Consider the following 17,286-nt stretch of genomic DNA (forward strand, 5'->3'; position numbering starts at 1 on the left):
ATCTGATATTTAATTAACTTTGCCACAGCCACCACCAAATGTAAGAGAGTAAGGAAAACCATAAACGGGTTCAAGAAAGATATCAATTGTATGTTAAAAATTCTAAAACCTCTGAGAAGATATGGAGAAAGACTTGTGTTCTTATTAACCTCCCTCTGCTTAAAGGAAACAGAAAAGCCTATAACTATCCGCCATAGTAAATGTACTTTTCAGCAATACAAAGATAAGTTGACAACGCACCACCTAGGGAAGATTTATCAGATCTTTTAGAACCAGTCCTTTGACCACACCATCCAACCTCTGACCAAATGCAGCCAGTTAGGTCAATATTTCTGCAGCAAGCATATCCAAGAAAACATAGGGCCTGATTTAGAGTTTGGGGCAGGGGATTACTCCATCACAAACATGATGGATAGGGCTTCCACTATATTACAATTCCATTATATCCTTTGGAACATGTAATATGGCGGACGGGATATTAGTCACATTTGTGATGGAGTAATTCCTCCACCAAACTCTAAATCAGGTCCATAGTCATGGAAATCTTTACAATGCAGGACCTAGTTTTCTAATGAGAAAGACCCTCTCAGCTACAGGGACTAACTTCACTTAGCTAAAGGCTGACATTCTGATGAAATTCATTAATAAAACCAAACCCTTAAATTACTCTGCAGACCCCACCCTACATTCACTACCCATAGACCAGGCAGATGCTCTCTCCCTCTGGCTTGAAATGATTTCTTGTCTCTAACTCGTGACCTGCTCCCAGACTCTCTCAAGATATGGCACATACACCCCCCTCTTTGAAAAGCCCATTGTCAGCCCAGAAGTTTTGGAAACGTAATGACTCTTCAGGAGCCTCCAATCTTCTCACCAAAATCCTTAAATGCTGTGATGTTAACCAATTTTATGATTATACCAACAGCAGCAATTTCCTGGAACTGGATTACATACTGAGATCTCTTTGCTTAAAATAGTTTTTGACACATTACGTCTCTTTGATGATGGCTCTTCTTCTCTCCTTGTCCTTCTTGATATTTCAGTGGTCTTTGACATTATTGACCACAATATACTCTGACATATGCTCATACTTTGAATGACAGAAAGGTCATAGGAGGAACAGTGATCAAATTACTGAAGTCTTACCTTTGAAACAGGTTTCAGTGCATCAAACCTGAAAACTCTAATTTTGTCTCTTTTAGTCCCATCCTCGTCCCTACACTCTTTAACCTTTATGTGCATCCACTGGTGAATTTATAAGAAAAAAGGGAATTAACTTTCACCACAATCCTCACAACATCTAGGCTAGTTATATCTCAAAATGTATTCCACAAACTACCTTAACAACTTGTCATTCTGATTGAAGGGAATTCAATGCTAGATTAGACCAATGAGGCTAAAATTCAAGACAACAATGAAAACCACCCTCTAATCCTGGTAGTGCACACCAAGTTTATAATCGAAAAGAGGAATGTGGTAAATCCTGAATGTGTTGATTTGTAGATGACAGTGGATTTCTCACCAGTATGAAATAATCTAGAGAAAATATATCTGTCTGAAAAAATTGGTATTTGTTCAAGCAATGGTGATTTCACATACATAGTATAATGCACTACTGACTAAGACCCCTTCTTCATGCTAACTCTCTTTTAAAGTAACCCATGAAGTAGCAGTCAACATGATCCCAAATATGAAAAGAGTTGAGCCCATCACACCCATCATCTAAAATTGACCTATATTGCATCCTTCATCAGGTACAAATCAACCTACCATAAGACCTCCTTATATCTCTTCCAGAAACCTTGCATCTGTGAGAAAAATATTACTGGTAAGCCTACTGAGAACTGACAAATATAGAAAGTCTGTCAAACTGACTGCACTTTCTCAGGCAATGCTTCCAGGATCTGGAACACATTCTAACTTGCATCATAAAGGCCATTTCTGTCTACTACAAGAATCTACTGAAGCGACACCTCTTTAATCAACCTACTTAAGTCCACATAGATCTTTCTCCTTCACTCTCAGCTCATTTAGGCTCCTCTCAGTGCACAGCTTTATGTTACACATTGTTTTCTTATTAGGATTGTATTACATATGTAAATTCTCCAACTGATTCTCTATTTCGGTTTTCTCATTTCCTCTTTGGTCATGCAACCTCAAGATATCTGTGGCCTATATATGTATAAAATCTATGTAGAGCACTCAGACACCATATAAAGGGGGTTTGATGCGTTTTAATAAAAAAAATATAAAAAGAAAATATAGATGTTCCGCATTGGACCAGGTTATTTGTAATTAAAATTAAATGCATTTATCTACGTTTGTTGGCCTTCTCCCTGGACATAAGCACAAAACTAGCTAGATCAATACCCACTTGATCTACGTGATTGAGGTTGTCTCCCAACTTTGTCCCACCATGTAATGTGCAGCGCTTCTCTGCTTCCTAGCTAGGTTCACACTCTTTAAATTCCCATACATACTCCAAAACAAGCTTTTTGAAATTTGGGCAATTGAAGAAGAAATTGAGATGAGTCAAGTGTTTTGGGTAAATAAAGAGGGATTCTGTGTGACAAGAAATTAGGAGCCACTCCATGAACAGAGCAGCTCGGAATACACAGCGCCCAAAAATACTCCATGAGCAGAGCGGTGTTCAGAGGGATACACAATACAGGGGACCTGAAAATACTCCATGAACAAAGAGGTGCACAATACAGACTACCAGAAAATAGTCCACGATGACAGTGGTGCACAAAAAAGAGTACCTGAAAATACTCAATGAAAAGCGCAGCGCACTGAGGAATGAGCAATACAGAGGAGATGAATGTACAGAGAACCTGAAAATAGTCCATGGAGAGAGTACTGCACAATACAGAGGACATGAATATACTTCATGAACAGAGCGGTGCACAATATAGAGGACCTGAAAATACTCTATGAAGAGAGTGGTGCACAATACAGAGGACCTGAATATACTTCATGAATGGAGCGGTGCACAATACAGAGGACCTGAAAATACTCCATGAACAGAGCGGTGCACAATGCAGAGGACCTGAAAATTCTCCATGATCAGAGTGGTGCACAACACAGAGGGCCTGAATATATTCCACGAACAGAGCAGTGCACAATACAGAGGACCTGAAAATACTCTATGAACAGAGCGGTGCACAATACAGAGGACCATAAAATACTTCATGAACAGAGCGGTGCACAATATAGAGGACCTGAAAATACTCCATGAACAGAGCGGTGCATAGTGCACACAACCTGAAAATACTCTATGAATAGAGCGGTGCTCAATACAGAGGGCCTGAATATATTCCACAAACAGAGCGGTGTACAATACAAAGGATCTGAAAATACTTTGTAGACAGTGAGGTGCACAATACAGAGGACATGAAAATACTCCATGAAAAGAGCAGTGCACAATATACTTCATGAACAGAGCGGTGCACAATACAGAGGGCCTGAAATCTTCTATGACTACAGCAGTGCCGAATACAGAGGACATAAAAATACCAGAGGAACAAAGTGGTGCACAAAACAGAGGGCCTGAATATGCCCTATGAACAGAGTGGTGCACAATACAGAGGACCTGAAAATACTCCATGAACAAAGCGGTGGCAAAATACAGCCAACCTGAATATTCTCCATGAACAGAGCAGTGTACAGTACAGCAATCCTGAATGTACATCATGAACAGAGCGGTGCACAATCCAGAGTAACTGAAAATACTTAATGAATAGAGCTGTGCTCAATGCAGAGGACCTGAAAATACACCATGAACAGAGCAGTGCACAATACAGAGGCCCTGGATATACTCCATGGAAACAGCTGCGCACAATAGAGAGGACCTCAAAATACTCCATGAACAGAGCTTTCACAATACAGAGTACCTGAATATAAGCCATGATCAGACCGGTGCACAGTACAGAGTACCTGAAAATACTCCATGAACGGAGCAGCAAACAATGTAGAGTGCCTAAAAATACTCCATGACAGAGTGGTGTGCAGTACAGAGGACCTGAAAATACTCCATGAACAGAGTGGTGCACAATACAGAGGACCTGAATATACTCCATGGAAACAGCTGTGCACAATAAAGAGGACCTGAAAATACTCCATGAACAGAGCTTTGCACAATACAGAGTACCTCAATATAAGCCATGATCAGACCGGTGCACAGTACAGAGTACCTGAAAATACTCCATGAACGGAGCAGCATACAATGTAGAGTGCCTAATAATACTCCATGACAGAGTGGTGTGCAGTACAGAGGACCTGAAAATACTCCATGAACAGAGTGGTGCTGTAGGAGGCTGGACTGGCTTGTAGTGAGTACCAAGGGGTACTTGCACCTTGCACCAGGCCCAGTTATCCCTTATTAGTGTATAGGGTGTCTAGCAGCTTAGGCTGATAGATAATGGTAGCTTAGCAGAGCAGCTTAGGCTGAACTAGGAGACGTGTGAAGCTACTACAGTACCACTTAGTGTCATATGCACAATATCATAAGAAAACACAATACACAGTTATACTAAAAATAAAGGTACTTTATTTTTATGACAATATGCCAAAGTATCTTAGAGTGTACCCTCAGTGAGAGGATAGGAAATATACACAAGATATATATACACAATACCAAAAATATGCAGTATAGTCTTAGAAAACAGTGCAAACAATGTATAGTTACAATAGGATGCAATGGGGAAACATAGGGATAGGGGCAACACAAACCATGTACTCCAAAAGTGGAATGTGAACCACGAACGGACCCCAAACCTATGTGACCTTGTAGAGGGTCGCTGGGACTATTAGAAAATAGTGAGAGTTAGAAAAATAACCCTCCCCAAGACCCTGAAAAGTGAGTGCAAAGTGCACTAAAGTTCCCCTAAGGACAAAGAAGTCGTGTTAGAGGAATAATGCAGGAAAGACACAAACCAACAATGCAACAACTGTGGATTTCCAATCTAGGGTACCTGTGGAACAAGGGGACCAAGTCCAAAAGTCACAAGCAAGTCGGAGATGGGCAAATGCCCAGGAAATGCCAGCTGTGGGTGCAAAGGAGCTTCTACTGGACAGAAGAAGCGAAGGTTTCTGCAGGAACGAAAAGGGCTAGAGACTTCCCCTTTGGTGGACGGATCCCTCTCGCCGTGGAGAGTCGTGCAGAAGTGTTTTCCCGCCGAAAGAACGCCAACAAGCCTTGCTAGCTGCAAATCGTGCGGTTAGCGTTTTTGGACGCTGCTGTGGCCCTGGAGGGACCAGGAGGTCGCAAATTGGACCAGGAGAGAGAGGGGACATCGAGCAAGACTAAGAGCCCTCTCAGCAGCAGGTAGCACCCGGAGAAGTGCCAGAAACAGGCACTACGAGGATGCGTGAAACGGTGCTCACCCGAAGTCGCACAACGGAGTCCCACGTCGCCGGAGACCAACTTAGAACGTCGGAAGTGCACAGGGGCCGGAGTAGCTGCAAAAGTCGCGGTTCCCAGCAATGCAGCCCAGCGAGGTGAGGCAAGGACTTACCTCCACCAAACTTGGACTGAAGAGTCACTGGACTGTGGGGGTCACTTGGACAGAGTCGCTGGATTCGAGGGACCTCGCTCGTCGTGCTGAGAGGAGACCCAAGGGACCGGTAATGCAGCTTTTTGGTGCCTGCGGTTGCAGGGGGAAGATTCCGTCGACCCACAGGAGATCTCTTCGGAGCTTCTGGTGCAGAGAGGAGGCAGACTACCCCCACAGCATGCACAAGCAGGAAAACAGTCGAGAAGGCAGCAGGATCAGCGTTACAGAGTTGCAGTAGTCGTCTTTGCTACTATGTTGCAGTTTTGCAGGCTTCCAGCGCGGTCAGCAGTCGATTCCTTATCAGAAGGTGAAGAGAGAGATGCAGAGGAACTCGGCTGATCTCATGCATTCGTTATCTAAAGTTTCCCCAGAGACAGAGACCCTAAATAGCCAGAAAAGAGGGTTTGGCTACCTAGGAGAGAGGATAGGCTAGCAACACCTGAAGGAGCCTATCAGAAGGAGTCTCTGACGTCACCTGGTGGCACTGGCCACTCAGAGCAGTCCAGTGTGCCAGCAGCACCTCTGTTTCCAAGATGGCAGAGGTCTGGAGCACACTGGAGGAGCTCTGGACACCTCCCAGGGGAGGTGCAGGTCAGGGGAGTGGTCACTCCCCTTTCCTTTGTCCAGTTTCGCGCCAGAGCAGGGCTAAGGGGTCCCCTGAACCGGTGTAGACTGGTTTATGCAGAATTGGGCACATCTGTGCCTAAGAAAGCATTTCCAGAGGCTGGGGGAGGCTACTCCTCCCCTGCCTTCACACCATTTTCCAAAGGGAGAGGGTGTAACACCCTCTCTCAGAGGAAGTCCTTTGTTCTGCCATCCTGGGACAAGCCTGGCTTGACCCCAGGGGGGCAGAAACCTGTCTGAGGGGTTGGCAGCAGCTGCAGTGAAACCCCAGGAAAGGCAGTTTGGCAGTACCAGGGTCTGTGCTACAGACCACTGGGATCATGGGATTGTGCCAACTATGCCAGGATGGCATAGAGGGGGCAATTCCATGATCATAGACATGTTACATGGCCATGTTCGGAGTTACCATTGTGAAGCTACATATAGGTAGTGACCTATATGTAGTGCACGCGTGTAATGGTGTCCCCGCACTCACAAAGTCCGGGGAATTGGCCCTGAACAATGTGGGGGCACCTTGGCTAGTGCCAGGGTGCCCTCACACTAAGTAACTTTGCACCTAACCTTTACCAGGTAAAGGTTAGACATATAGGTGACTTATAAGTTACTTAAGTGCAGTGTAAAATGGCTGTGAAATAATGTGGACGTTATTTCACTCAGGCTGCAGTGGCAGGTCTGTGTAAGAATTGTCAGAGCTCCCTATGGGTGGCAAAAGAAATGCTGCAGCCCATAGGGATCTCCTGGAACCCCAATACCCTGGGTACCTCAGTTCCATATACTAGGGAATTATAAGGGTGTTCCAGTAAGCCAATGTAAATTGGTAAAATTGGTCACTAGCCTGTTAGTGACAATTTGGAAAGAAATGAGAGAGCATAACCACTGAGGTTCTGGTTAGCAGAGCCTCAGTGAGACAGTTAGGCACTGCACAGGGAACACATACATATAGGCCACAAACTTATGAGCACTGGGGTCCTGACTAGCAAGGTCCCAGTGACACATAACAAACATACTGAAAACATAGGGTTTTCACTATGAGCACTGGCCCTGGCTAGCAGGATCCCAGTGAGACAGTGAAAACACCCTGACATACACTCACAAACAGGCCAAAAGTGGGGGTAACAAGGCTAGAAAGAGGCTACTTTCTCACACAACCCCCCCCCCCCCCCCAAACGAAGGACAATAAGGCTAACCTTGGCCAGTTGAGACTTTATTGTCTAAGTGGTGATAAGTAGAGAGTAGCTCTGCAATAGACTGGTTACTCCCTTTATCATCCACTATATGGTTACTTCCCTGTGGGGATGTAAACCACCCTGTTTGAAGTTGTTTAGCTAAGCAACAATGTGAAGATGTATTTTCAGAGTTTCTATCAGTAAGTTTTAGTTTAGAGCAGTGGGAATTGTCCACTGAACCTATTTGTAGTGATGGAAATGCCAGACAGGGATGCTGTCTCAGTAAAGCCATAGCTGGGCAAAAACTTTGTCCATATGGCTGGAAGAGAGAACAGGGATGCTGTTTCTCTTGAGTTGGAGCAGGGCAGGGATGCTGTCCTATGAGCTCCACACTAGGGCAGGGATGCTGTCCTAAGTGTTGTGAGGCAGTGCAGAGTTTCTGCACTAAAGTTTCTCTGGGAGGGTTGGAGGGATGCTCCATGTGAACTAAAATGGTGCTCTTTTTCTCACCAATGTTAGTTATCCCACAGAGAGGTACTTCTACCTCAGGGAGTCCAGCTTTGCCAGCTGATGATTCCCTTGGAACAGGTGCCACCCCAGGAGAGGTTTCTCCCACCACAGGAATGGTATCCTGAATGGTAGGGTGGTTAGGGGATACTGTGATACCCTTTTTACCTGTTGATGGAGAGGGATCCTGAGTTTTCAGGCCTTCTCTCCTTTGCTTTTTCATTTAATTAGAAATGAGAGGGAACAATTCCTCAGGGATGCCCAGCATGGCTGCATGGGCATAAAACTCTACATCAGCCCAACCTGAGGCCTCTAGGTCATTACCTAAGAGACAGTCTACAGGTAAGCTAGGTGATACCACCACCTGCTTAGGGCCAGTAACTCCACCCCAACTAAACTGAATTATAGCTAAGGGAAGAAACTTAGTGGAGTTATGGACATCAATAATCTTATACTGTTGTCCAATGATGTGTTGATCAGGGTGCACTAGGTTTTCAGTCACCAAAGTGATACTGGCACCTGTGTCCCTGTAGGCCAAGGCCTCAACACCATTTATTGAAACTGTCTGCCTGTACTTATCCATTGTAAGGGGACAAGCAGCCAGTGTGGCAAGGCCAATGCCACTAGGTGTGACAGAAACTGTCTTGGGACTGACTACCCCAGTTTCTATGATGGACCCATAAGTGAACCCAACTACACCCTTTGCTTGACTGTTGCCAGCAGTCCCACCACTAGTACCACTACTGCTAGGGGCACTAGAGCTTGATGTATTAGTGGTGGTAGGCTCAGGGGGTTTACCTGGACAGGACTTATCCCCTGGCCTATGGCCTCTGTTTTTACACACAAAGCACCAAGGCTTATTAATGTGTGCGGGTTGAGAAGAAGAGGAAGAATTTGTTTTATCCCCACCCTCTGAAGAGTGTTTAAGATTTGAAGTGGGATCTTTGGTTTTACCCTTATCCCCATGCTTATCTTGAGATTTTTCACCATCTTTCTTCTTATTGCCATCTTTGTCACCCCCTGTATGAACTTTTCTGTTCACCCTTGTTCTGACCCATTTGTCTGCCTTCTTTCCCAATTCTTGGGGAGAGGTCAGATCAGAGTCCACCAAGTACTGGTGCAACAAATCAGACACACAATTATTAAGAATATGCTCTCTCAGGATCAAGTTATACAGGCTGTCATAATCAGTAACTTTACTGCCATGTAACCACCCCTCCAAGGCCTTCACTGAATGGTCAATGAAATCAACCCAGTCTTGTGAAGACTCCTTTTTGGTCTCTCTGAACTTTATCCTGTATTGTTCAGTGGTTAAGCCATAACCATCCAGGAGTGTATTCTTAAGTACTGTAAAATTATTGGCATCACTTTGTTTCACAGTAAGGAGCCTATCCCTACCTTTTCCACTAAATGATAGCCATATGATAGCAGCCCACTGCCTTTGAGGGACATCCTGTACAACACAGGCCCTCTCAAGTGCAGCAAACCACTTGTTAATGTCATCCCCCTCCTTATAAGGGGGAACTATCTTGTGCAGATTCCTGGAATCATGCTCTTTTGCAGGATGACTATGGGGAATACTGCTGCTGCCACCATGGGTTTCTAAACCCAACTTCTGTCTTTCCTTCTCTAATTCTAAAGACTGTCTATCCAAATCCAGCTGTTGCTTTTTAAGCTTCAGTCTGGTTTGTTCCACCCTCAACTTATTGAGTTCCCTCTCTAACAATCTGTCATCAGGGTTGGTGGGAGGGACATTTCTAGATACAGAGGTGTGATGGGAATGGACAGAAGGAGACCTGTCCCTTACAGAGGACACCCTAACAGCTTGGCTAACAGAAACATCGGTACCACTGTGGTGTGAATAAATGCTTTTGCTATGATGTGAGACAACACTATTTGTATGGTGTGGCTCTCCATCATTACCAACTATGCTAGACTGTCTAGTAATGGGCAGGCTAGGGAGTTTCTTTCCTGAATCTTTTCCTGGGGGAGTCCCTGGATCAGATTGGGAACCATTAGCTACTTTTTCAACAGATGGGGCCCTTTTAGCCTTATCTTGTTCTCTAAGCATGTTAAGTAACAGTTCCAAGGAAGGATTCTTCCCTACACTCAAACCTCTCTCTATGCAGAGACTCCTTGCTCCTTTCCAGCTAAGGTGATCATATGCAATTTTGGACAGATCAACATTTTGGCCTGTGCCAGACATTTTTAGAGAGAGTTAAAGTGATAGAAAAAGAGAAAAAAGTTTGTCAGAGCTTTTTGGAAAGACAGAAAAAAACTTTTTAAACTTTTAAGAACTTTTTGAAAGTTTAGAAGTACATTTCAGCACTTTAGAAAAGAGTGAAAAGAGGAAATGCAAAACTTTTTAGCTATGTGTACACACACTGAACTTGTTTTGTATATTTTTCTCTTATGAAAAGTACAATGACAAGAGTGGTAAGTAGTCTCAAAGCACTTATCCCACCGCTGCACAACCAATGTAGGAGGCTGGACTGGCTTGTAGTGAGTACCAAGGGGTACTTGCACCTTGCACCAGGCCCAGTTATCCCTTATTAGTGTATAGGGTGTCTAGCAGCTTAGGCTGATAGATAATGGTAGCTTAGCAGAGCAGCTTAGGCTGAACTAGGAGACGTGTGAAGCTACTACAGTACCACTTAGTGTCATATGCACAATATCATAAGAAAACACAATACACAGTTATACTAAAAATAAAGGTACTTTATTTTTATGACAATATGCCAAAGTATCTTAGAGAGTACCCTCAGTGAGAGGATAGGAAATATACACAAGATATATATACACAATACCAAAAATATGCAGTATAGTCTTAGAAAACAGTGCAAACCATGTATAGTTACAATAGGATGCAATGGGGAAACATAGGGATAGGGGCAACACAAACCATATACTCCAAAAGTGGAATGTGAACCACGAATGGACCCCAAACCTATGTGACCTTGTAGAGGGTCGCTGGGACTATTAGAAAATAGTGAGAGTTAGAAAAATAACCCTCCCCAAGACCCTGAAAAGTGAGTGCAAAGTGCACTAAAGTTCCCCTAAGGACAAAGAAGTCGTGTTAGAGGAATAATGCAGGAAAGACACAAACCAACAATGCAACAACTGTGGATTTCCAATCTAGGGTACCTGTGGAACAAGGGGACCAAGTCCAAAAGTCACAAGCAAGTCGGAGATGGGCAAATGCCCAGGAAATGCCAGCTGTGGGTGCAAAGGAGCTTCTACTGGACAGAAGAAGCGAAGGTTTCTGCAGGAACGAAAAGGGCTAGAGACTTCCCCTTTGGTGGACGGATCCCTCTCGCCGTGGAGAGTCGTGCAGAAGTGTTTTCCCGCCGAAAGAACGCCAACAAGCCTTGCTAGCTGCAAATCGTGCGGTTAACGTTTTTGGACGCTGCTGTGGCCCTGGAGGGACCAGGAGGTCGCAAATTGGACCAGGAGAGAGAGGGGACGTCGAGCAAGACAAAGAGCCCTCTTAGCAGCAGGTAGCACCCGGAGAAGTGCCAGAAACAGGCACTACAAGGATGCGTGAAACGGTGCTCACCCGAAGTCGCACAACGGAGTCCCACATCGCCGGAGACCAACTTAGAACGTCGTGCAATGCAGGTTAGAGTGCCGTGGACCCAGGCTTGGCTGTGCACAAAGGATTTCCGCCGGAAGTGCACAGGAGCCGGAGTAGCTGCAAAAGTCGCGTTTCCCAGCAATGCAGCCCAGCGAGGTGAGGCAAGGACTTACCTCCACCAAACTTGGACTGAAGAGTCACTGGACTGTGGGGGTCACTTGGACAGAGTCGCTAGATTCGAGGGACCTCGCTCGTCGTGCTGAGAGGAGACCCAAGGGACCGGTAATGCAGCTTTTTGGTGCCTGCGGTTGCAGGGGGAAGATTCCGTCGACCCACAGGAGATTTCTTCGGAGCTTCTGGTGCAGAGAGGAGGCAGACTACCCCCACAGCATGCACAAGCAGGAAAACAGTCGAGAAGGCGGCAGGATCAGCGTTACAGAGTTGCAGTAGTCGTCTTTGCTACTATGTTGCAGTTTTGCAGGCTTCCAGCGCGGTCAGCAGTCGATTCCTTATCAGAAGGTGAAGAGAGAGATGCAGAGGAACTCGGCTGAGCTCATGCATTCTTTATCTAAAGTTTCCCCAGAGACAGAGACCCTAAATAGCCAGAAAAGAGGGTTTGGCTACCTAGGAGAGAGGATAGGCTAGCAACACCTGAAGGAGCCTATCAGAAGGAGTCTCTGACGTCACCTGGTGGCACTGGCCACTCAGAGCAGTCCAGTGTGCCAGCAGCACCTCTGTTTCCAAGATGGCAGAGGTCTGGAGCACACTGGAGGAGCTCTGGACACCTCCCAGGGGAGGTGCAGGTCAGGAGAGTGGTCACTCCCCTTTCCTTTGTCCAGTTTCGCGCCAGAGCAGGGCTAAGGGGTCCCCTGAACCGGTGTAGACTGGTTTATGCAGAATTGGGCACATCGGTGCCTAAGAAAGCATTTCCAGAGGCTGGGGGAGGCTACTCCTCCCCTGCCTTCACACCATTTTCCAAAGGGAGAGGGTGTAACACCCTCTCTCAGAGGAAGTCCTTTGTTCTGCCATCCTGGGACAAGCCTGGCTTGACCCCAGGGGGGCAGAAACCTGTCTGAGGGGTTGGCAGCAGCAGCAGCTGCAGTGAAACCCCAGGAAAGGCAGTTTGGCAGTACCAGGGTCTGTGCTACAGACCACTGGGATCATGGGATTGTGCCAACTATGCCAGGATGGCATAGAGGGGGCAATTCCATGATCATAGACATGTTACATGGCCATATTCGGAGTTACCATTGTGAAGCTACATATAGGTAGTGACCTATATGTAGTGCACGCGTGTAATGGTGTCCCCGCACTCACAAAGTCCGGGGAATTGGCCCTGAACAATGTGGGGGCACCTTGGCTAGTGCCAGGGTGCCCTCACACTAAGTAACTTTGCACCTAACCTTTACCAGTTAAAGGTTAGACATATAGGTGACTTATAAGTTACTTAAGTGCAGTGTAAAATGGCTGTGAAATAACGTGGACGTTATTTCACTCAGGCTGCAGTGGCAGGCCTGTGTAAGAATTGTCAGAGCTCCCTATGGGTGGCAAAAGAAATGCTGCAGCCCATAGGGATCTCCTGGAACCCCAATACCCTGGGTACCTCAGTTCCATATACTAGGGAATTATAAGGGTGTTCCAGTAAGCCAATGTAAATTGGTAAAATTGGTCACTAGCCTGTTAGTGACAATTTGGAAAGAAATGAGAGAGCATAACCACTGAGGTTCTGGTTAGCAGAGCCTCAGTGAGACAGTTAGGCACTGCACAGGGAACACATACATATAAGCCACAAACTTATGAGCACTGGGGTCCTGACTAGCAGGGTCCCAGTGACACATAACAAACATACTGAAAACATAGGGTTTTCACTATGAGCACTGGGCCCTGGCTAGCAGGATCCCAGTGAGACAGTGAAAACACCCTGACATACACTCACAAACAGGCCAAAAGTGGGGGTAACAAGGCTAGAAAGAGGCTACTTTCTCACAGGTGCACAATACAGAGGACCTGAATATACTCCATGGAAACAGCAGTGCACAATAAAGAGGACCTGAAAATACTCCATGAACAGAGCTTTGCACAATGCAGAGTACCTCAATATAAGCCATGATCAGACCGGTGCACAGTACAGAGTACCTGAAAATACTCCATGAACGGAGCAGCATACAATGTAGAGTGCCTAAAAATGCTCCATGACAGAGTGGTGTGCAGTACAGAGGACCTGAAAATACTACATGAACAAAGCAGTGCACAATATAGAGGACCTGGATATACTTCATGAACAGAGCGGTGCATAATACGGAGGACCTGAAAATACTCAATGAAAAGCGCAGTGCACTGAGGAATGTACAATACAGAGGAGATGAATATACAGAGAACCTACAGAGTGGTGCACAATACAGAGTACCTGAAAATACTCAATGAAAAGCGCAGCACACTGAGGAATGCGCAATACAGAGGAGATGAATATACAGAGAACCTGAAAATAGTCCATGAAGAGAGTACTGCACAATACAGAGGACATGAATATACTTCATGAACAGAGCAGTGCACAATATAGAGGACCTGAAAATACTTTATGAACAGAGTGGTGCACAGTACACAGGACCTGAAAACACTCCATGAACAGAGCAGTGCACAATACAAAGGACCTGAAAATACTCCATGAACAGAGTGGTGCACAACACAGAGGACCTGAAAATACTCTATGAACGGAGTGCTGCACAATACAGAGGACCTGAATATACTTCATGAACAGAGCGGTGCGCAATACAGAGGACCTGAAAATACTCTATGAATAGAGTGGTGCACAATACAGAGGACCTGAATATACTTCATGAACAGAGCAGTGCGCAATATAGAGGACCTGAAAATACTCTATGAACAGAGTGGTGTACAGTACACAGGACCTGAAAATACTCCATGAAGAGAGCGGTGCACAATACAGAGGACCTGAAAATACTCCATGAACAGAGTGATGCACAACACAAAGGGCCTGAATATATTCCACGAACAAAGCGGTGCACAATACAGAGGACCTGAAAATACTCTATGAACAGAGTAGTGCACAATACAGAGGACCATAATATACTTCATGAACAGAGCGGTGCACAATATAGAGGACCTGAAAATACTCTATGAACAGAGTAGTGCACAATACAGAGGACCATAATATACTTCATGAACAGAGCGGTGCACAATAAAGGGGACCTGAAAATACTCCATGAACAGAGCGGTGCACAATATAGAGGACCTGAAAATATTCCATGAACAGAGTGGTGCACAACACAGAGGGCCTGAACATATTCCATGAACAGAGTGGTGCACAATACAGAGGTCATGAAAATACTCCATAAACAAAGCAGTGCACAATACAGAGGACCTGAATTTACTTCATGAACAGAACGGTGCCCAATATAGAGGACATGAAAATACTCCATGAACAGAGCGGTGCACAGTACACAGGACCTGAAAATACTCGATGAATAGAGAGGTGCACAATGCAGAGGACCTGAATATATTTCACAAACAGTGCGGTGTACAATACAAAGGATCTGAAAATACTTTGTAGACAGTGAGGTGCACAATACAGATGACCTGAAAATACTCCATGAAAACAGCAGTGCACAATATACTTCATGAACAGAGCGGTGCACAATACAGAGCACCTGAAAATACTTAATGAACAGAGCTGTGCTCCATGCAGAGGACCTGAAAATACTCCATGAACAGAGCAGTGCACAATACAGAGGACCTGAATATACTCCATGGAAACAGCGGTGCACAATAGAGAGGACCTGAAAATACTCCGTGAACAGAGCTTTGCACAATACAGAGTACCTGGAAATACTCCAGGACAGAGTGGTGTACAGTAGAGAGGACCTGAAAATAATCCATGAACAAAGCAGTGCACAATACAGAGGACCTGAATATACTCCATGGAAACAGCGGTGCACAATAGAGAGGACCTGAAAATACTCCGTGAACAGAGCTTTGCACAATACAGAGTACCTGAAAATACTCCAGGACAGAGTGGTGTGCAGTAGAGAGGACCTGAAAATAATCCATGAACAAAGCAGTGCACAATACAGAGGACCTGAATATACTTCATGAACAGAGCGGAGCATAATACAGAGGACCTGAAAATACTCAATGAACAGAGCGGTTGCACCATACAGAGGACCTGAAAATACTCCATGAACAGAGTGGTGCACAATACAGAGGACCTGGATATACTCCATAAACTGAGTGGTGCACAATATAAAGTATCTGAAAATACTGCATGAGCAGAGTGGCGCACAATACAGAGGACCTGAAAATACTCCATGAACAGAGTGGTGCACAAAACAGACGACAGGAATATGCTCCATGAACAGAGAGGTGCACAGTACAGAGGACCTGGAAATACTCCATGAAGAGAGCGGTGCACAGCACAGTGTTTTTGTGTGATGCAGAGCTTTGGTTTTAATGTCACAGGCGCCCCCTCCATCACGGGCTACGGGTACGGTAATTGGTTCCATTTTGTAGTTTTGGAGTTCATCCATGCCTCTCGGATTAATGAGGCCCAGAATATATATTTTTTTGGAGTGATCTCCGTGTTTGGTATTCCGCAGCTTTGTTGCTTCAGTGGAGATGGGTAATATGAGATGATTAGCTGTAGCATCAAAGTTCCCACTTCATAGAAGTGTCACTTTCTGCTAGCACTATATTTGTTGTTGCAGTTGTTTTCCACATGGCTTTTGTTCTCCCCTCCTCCCGCATCCCTCTGCTCTATTTTGCTCATCAGATCTTGATATAAATTGCACGCTGTTGATCTCACAAGATGTTATGTGAGCTAATGTGGAAATGGCTGCCAGTGGAATCCCTATCGCCCTTCTGTTTGATATGTCATGTTTTCCTTCAATGCTGTACTCAGGGTCAGGGTGAATACTTATCCACATAGGGTTTAGCTGTCTCCTGTAGCTGAAGAAATACTAGTCTAGGATTTAATGCGGTGTTAACAGGTCTATTATGTGAATCTCTAATAGTTTGTGTCAGGTCGTTGTCTAACATTTGATTGTTGTCCTATGTGATAATATCTGAAGTTCAATTTGGTGGTTCAGGCTGTTTGATCTTACTTCCGTATTCTAGTGTGTGTTACTTCCGTGAATAGTCAGAGCTCCAATTTATGTTTGGTTCCCCTAGTGTTACATCATTGGGTATTGTGAGAGATGTCCATTAAATGTCCTGCGGTGACAGAACGTGCTGGCTGTCTGTGGACTGGAAAAATGGATCTTTGTTTTGCGTTTCTGTTTTCTTCTTGTTTGTGATGTGTTGTCTTTGCACTGTTGTGAGTGGTTGTCTGTGATTGAGGAATGCGAGGTAGTGTCCTGGTGTTTGTTTGTTCTCTCTCAATAAGAGACTTTCTATTTGGCAGATTCTTGGTGGTGTTTTTATTGGTCAAAGCCTTATATGCGAGAGTCTTTGCCTGTCGTGTGAGTTGGCAGGGCATTCAAGTGCCTATCGTTTCCAAAGTCCCACACAAGAACCCCAAAAAGTCCCATGCAAGCCTAGTCCAGCTGTTGGAGCTCAGATGGGGGGAGAACTGAGGAATACGTTCAGGGAGGATATCTGCACTTGTGAAGTAATATGGTATTTACGCCACATAAACTCTTTGTTGTTCCCTGGCTGCACTAGTGCACTCAGCATCTGCATGAAATGTAAGCATCTCTTATAATTCTGGGCTTTAGAGTCCTCTCCTTTGCCAATCTTATTTCCGGATCTAAAGTCCCAGATCCGGAGAATAAGGACAAGTATAGGGTTATGCTCTGGGGAATTACTTTTTGGGCACCTTGCCACACAAGCATCAAGCACCACAGAC

General features: G+C 45.1%; 1 protein-coding gene across 1 annotated transcript in view; it reads right to left on the bottom strand.

Moving 5' to 3' along the window:
- LOC138247089 (GRIP and coiled-coil domain-containing protein-like) overlaps positions 1 to 17,286 on the bottom strand; it is a 77,275-nt gene that overhangs the window by 54,622 nt on the left and 5,367 nt on the right. The window contains exon 3 of the mRNA XM_069201835.1: positions 1,147 to 1,245. Within this exon, the coding sequence (XP_069057936.1) occupies positions 1,147 to 1,245 (99 nt within the window). The remainder of the gene's footprint in view (positions 1 to 1,146; positions 1,246 to 17,286) is intronic.

The sequence above is a fragment of the Pleurodeles waltl genome, chromosome 7 (genome assembly GCF_031143425.1).
Source record: "Pleurodeles waltl isolate 20211129_DDA chromosome 7, aPleWal1.hap1.20221129, whole genome shotgun sequence".
Classification (NCBI taxonomy): Eukaryota; Metazoa; Chordata; class Amphibia; order Caudata; family Salamandridae; genus Pleurodeles; species Pleurodeles waltl.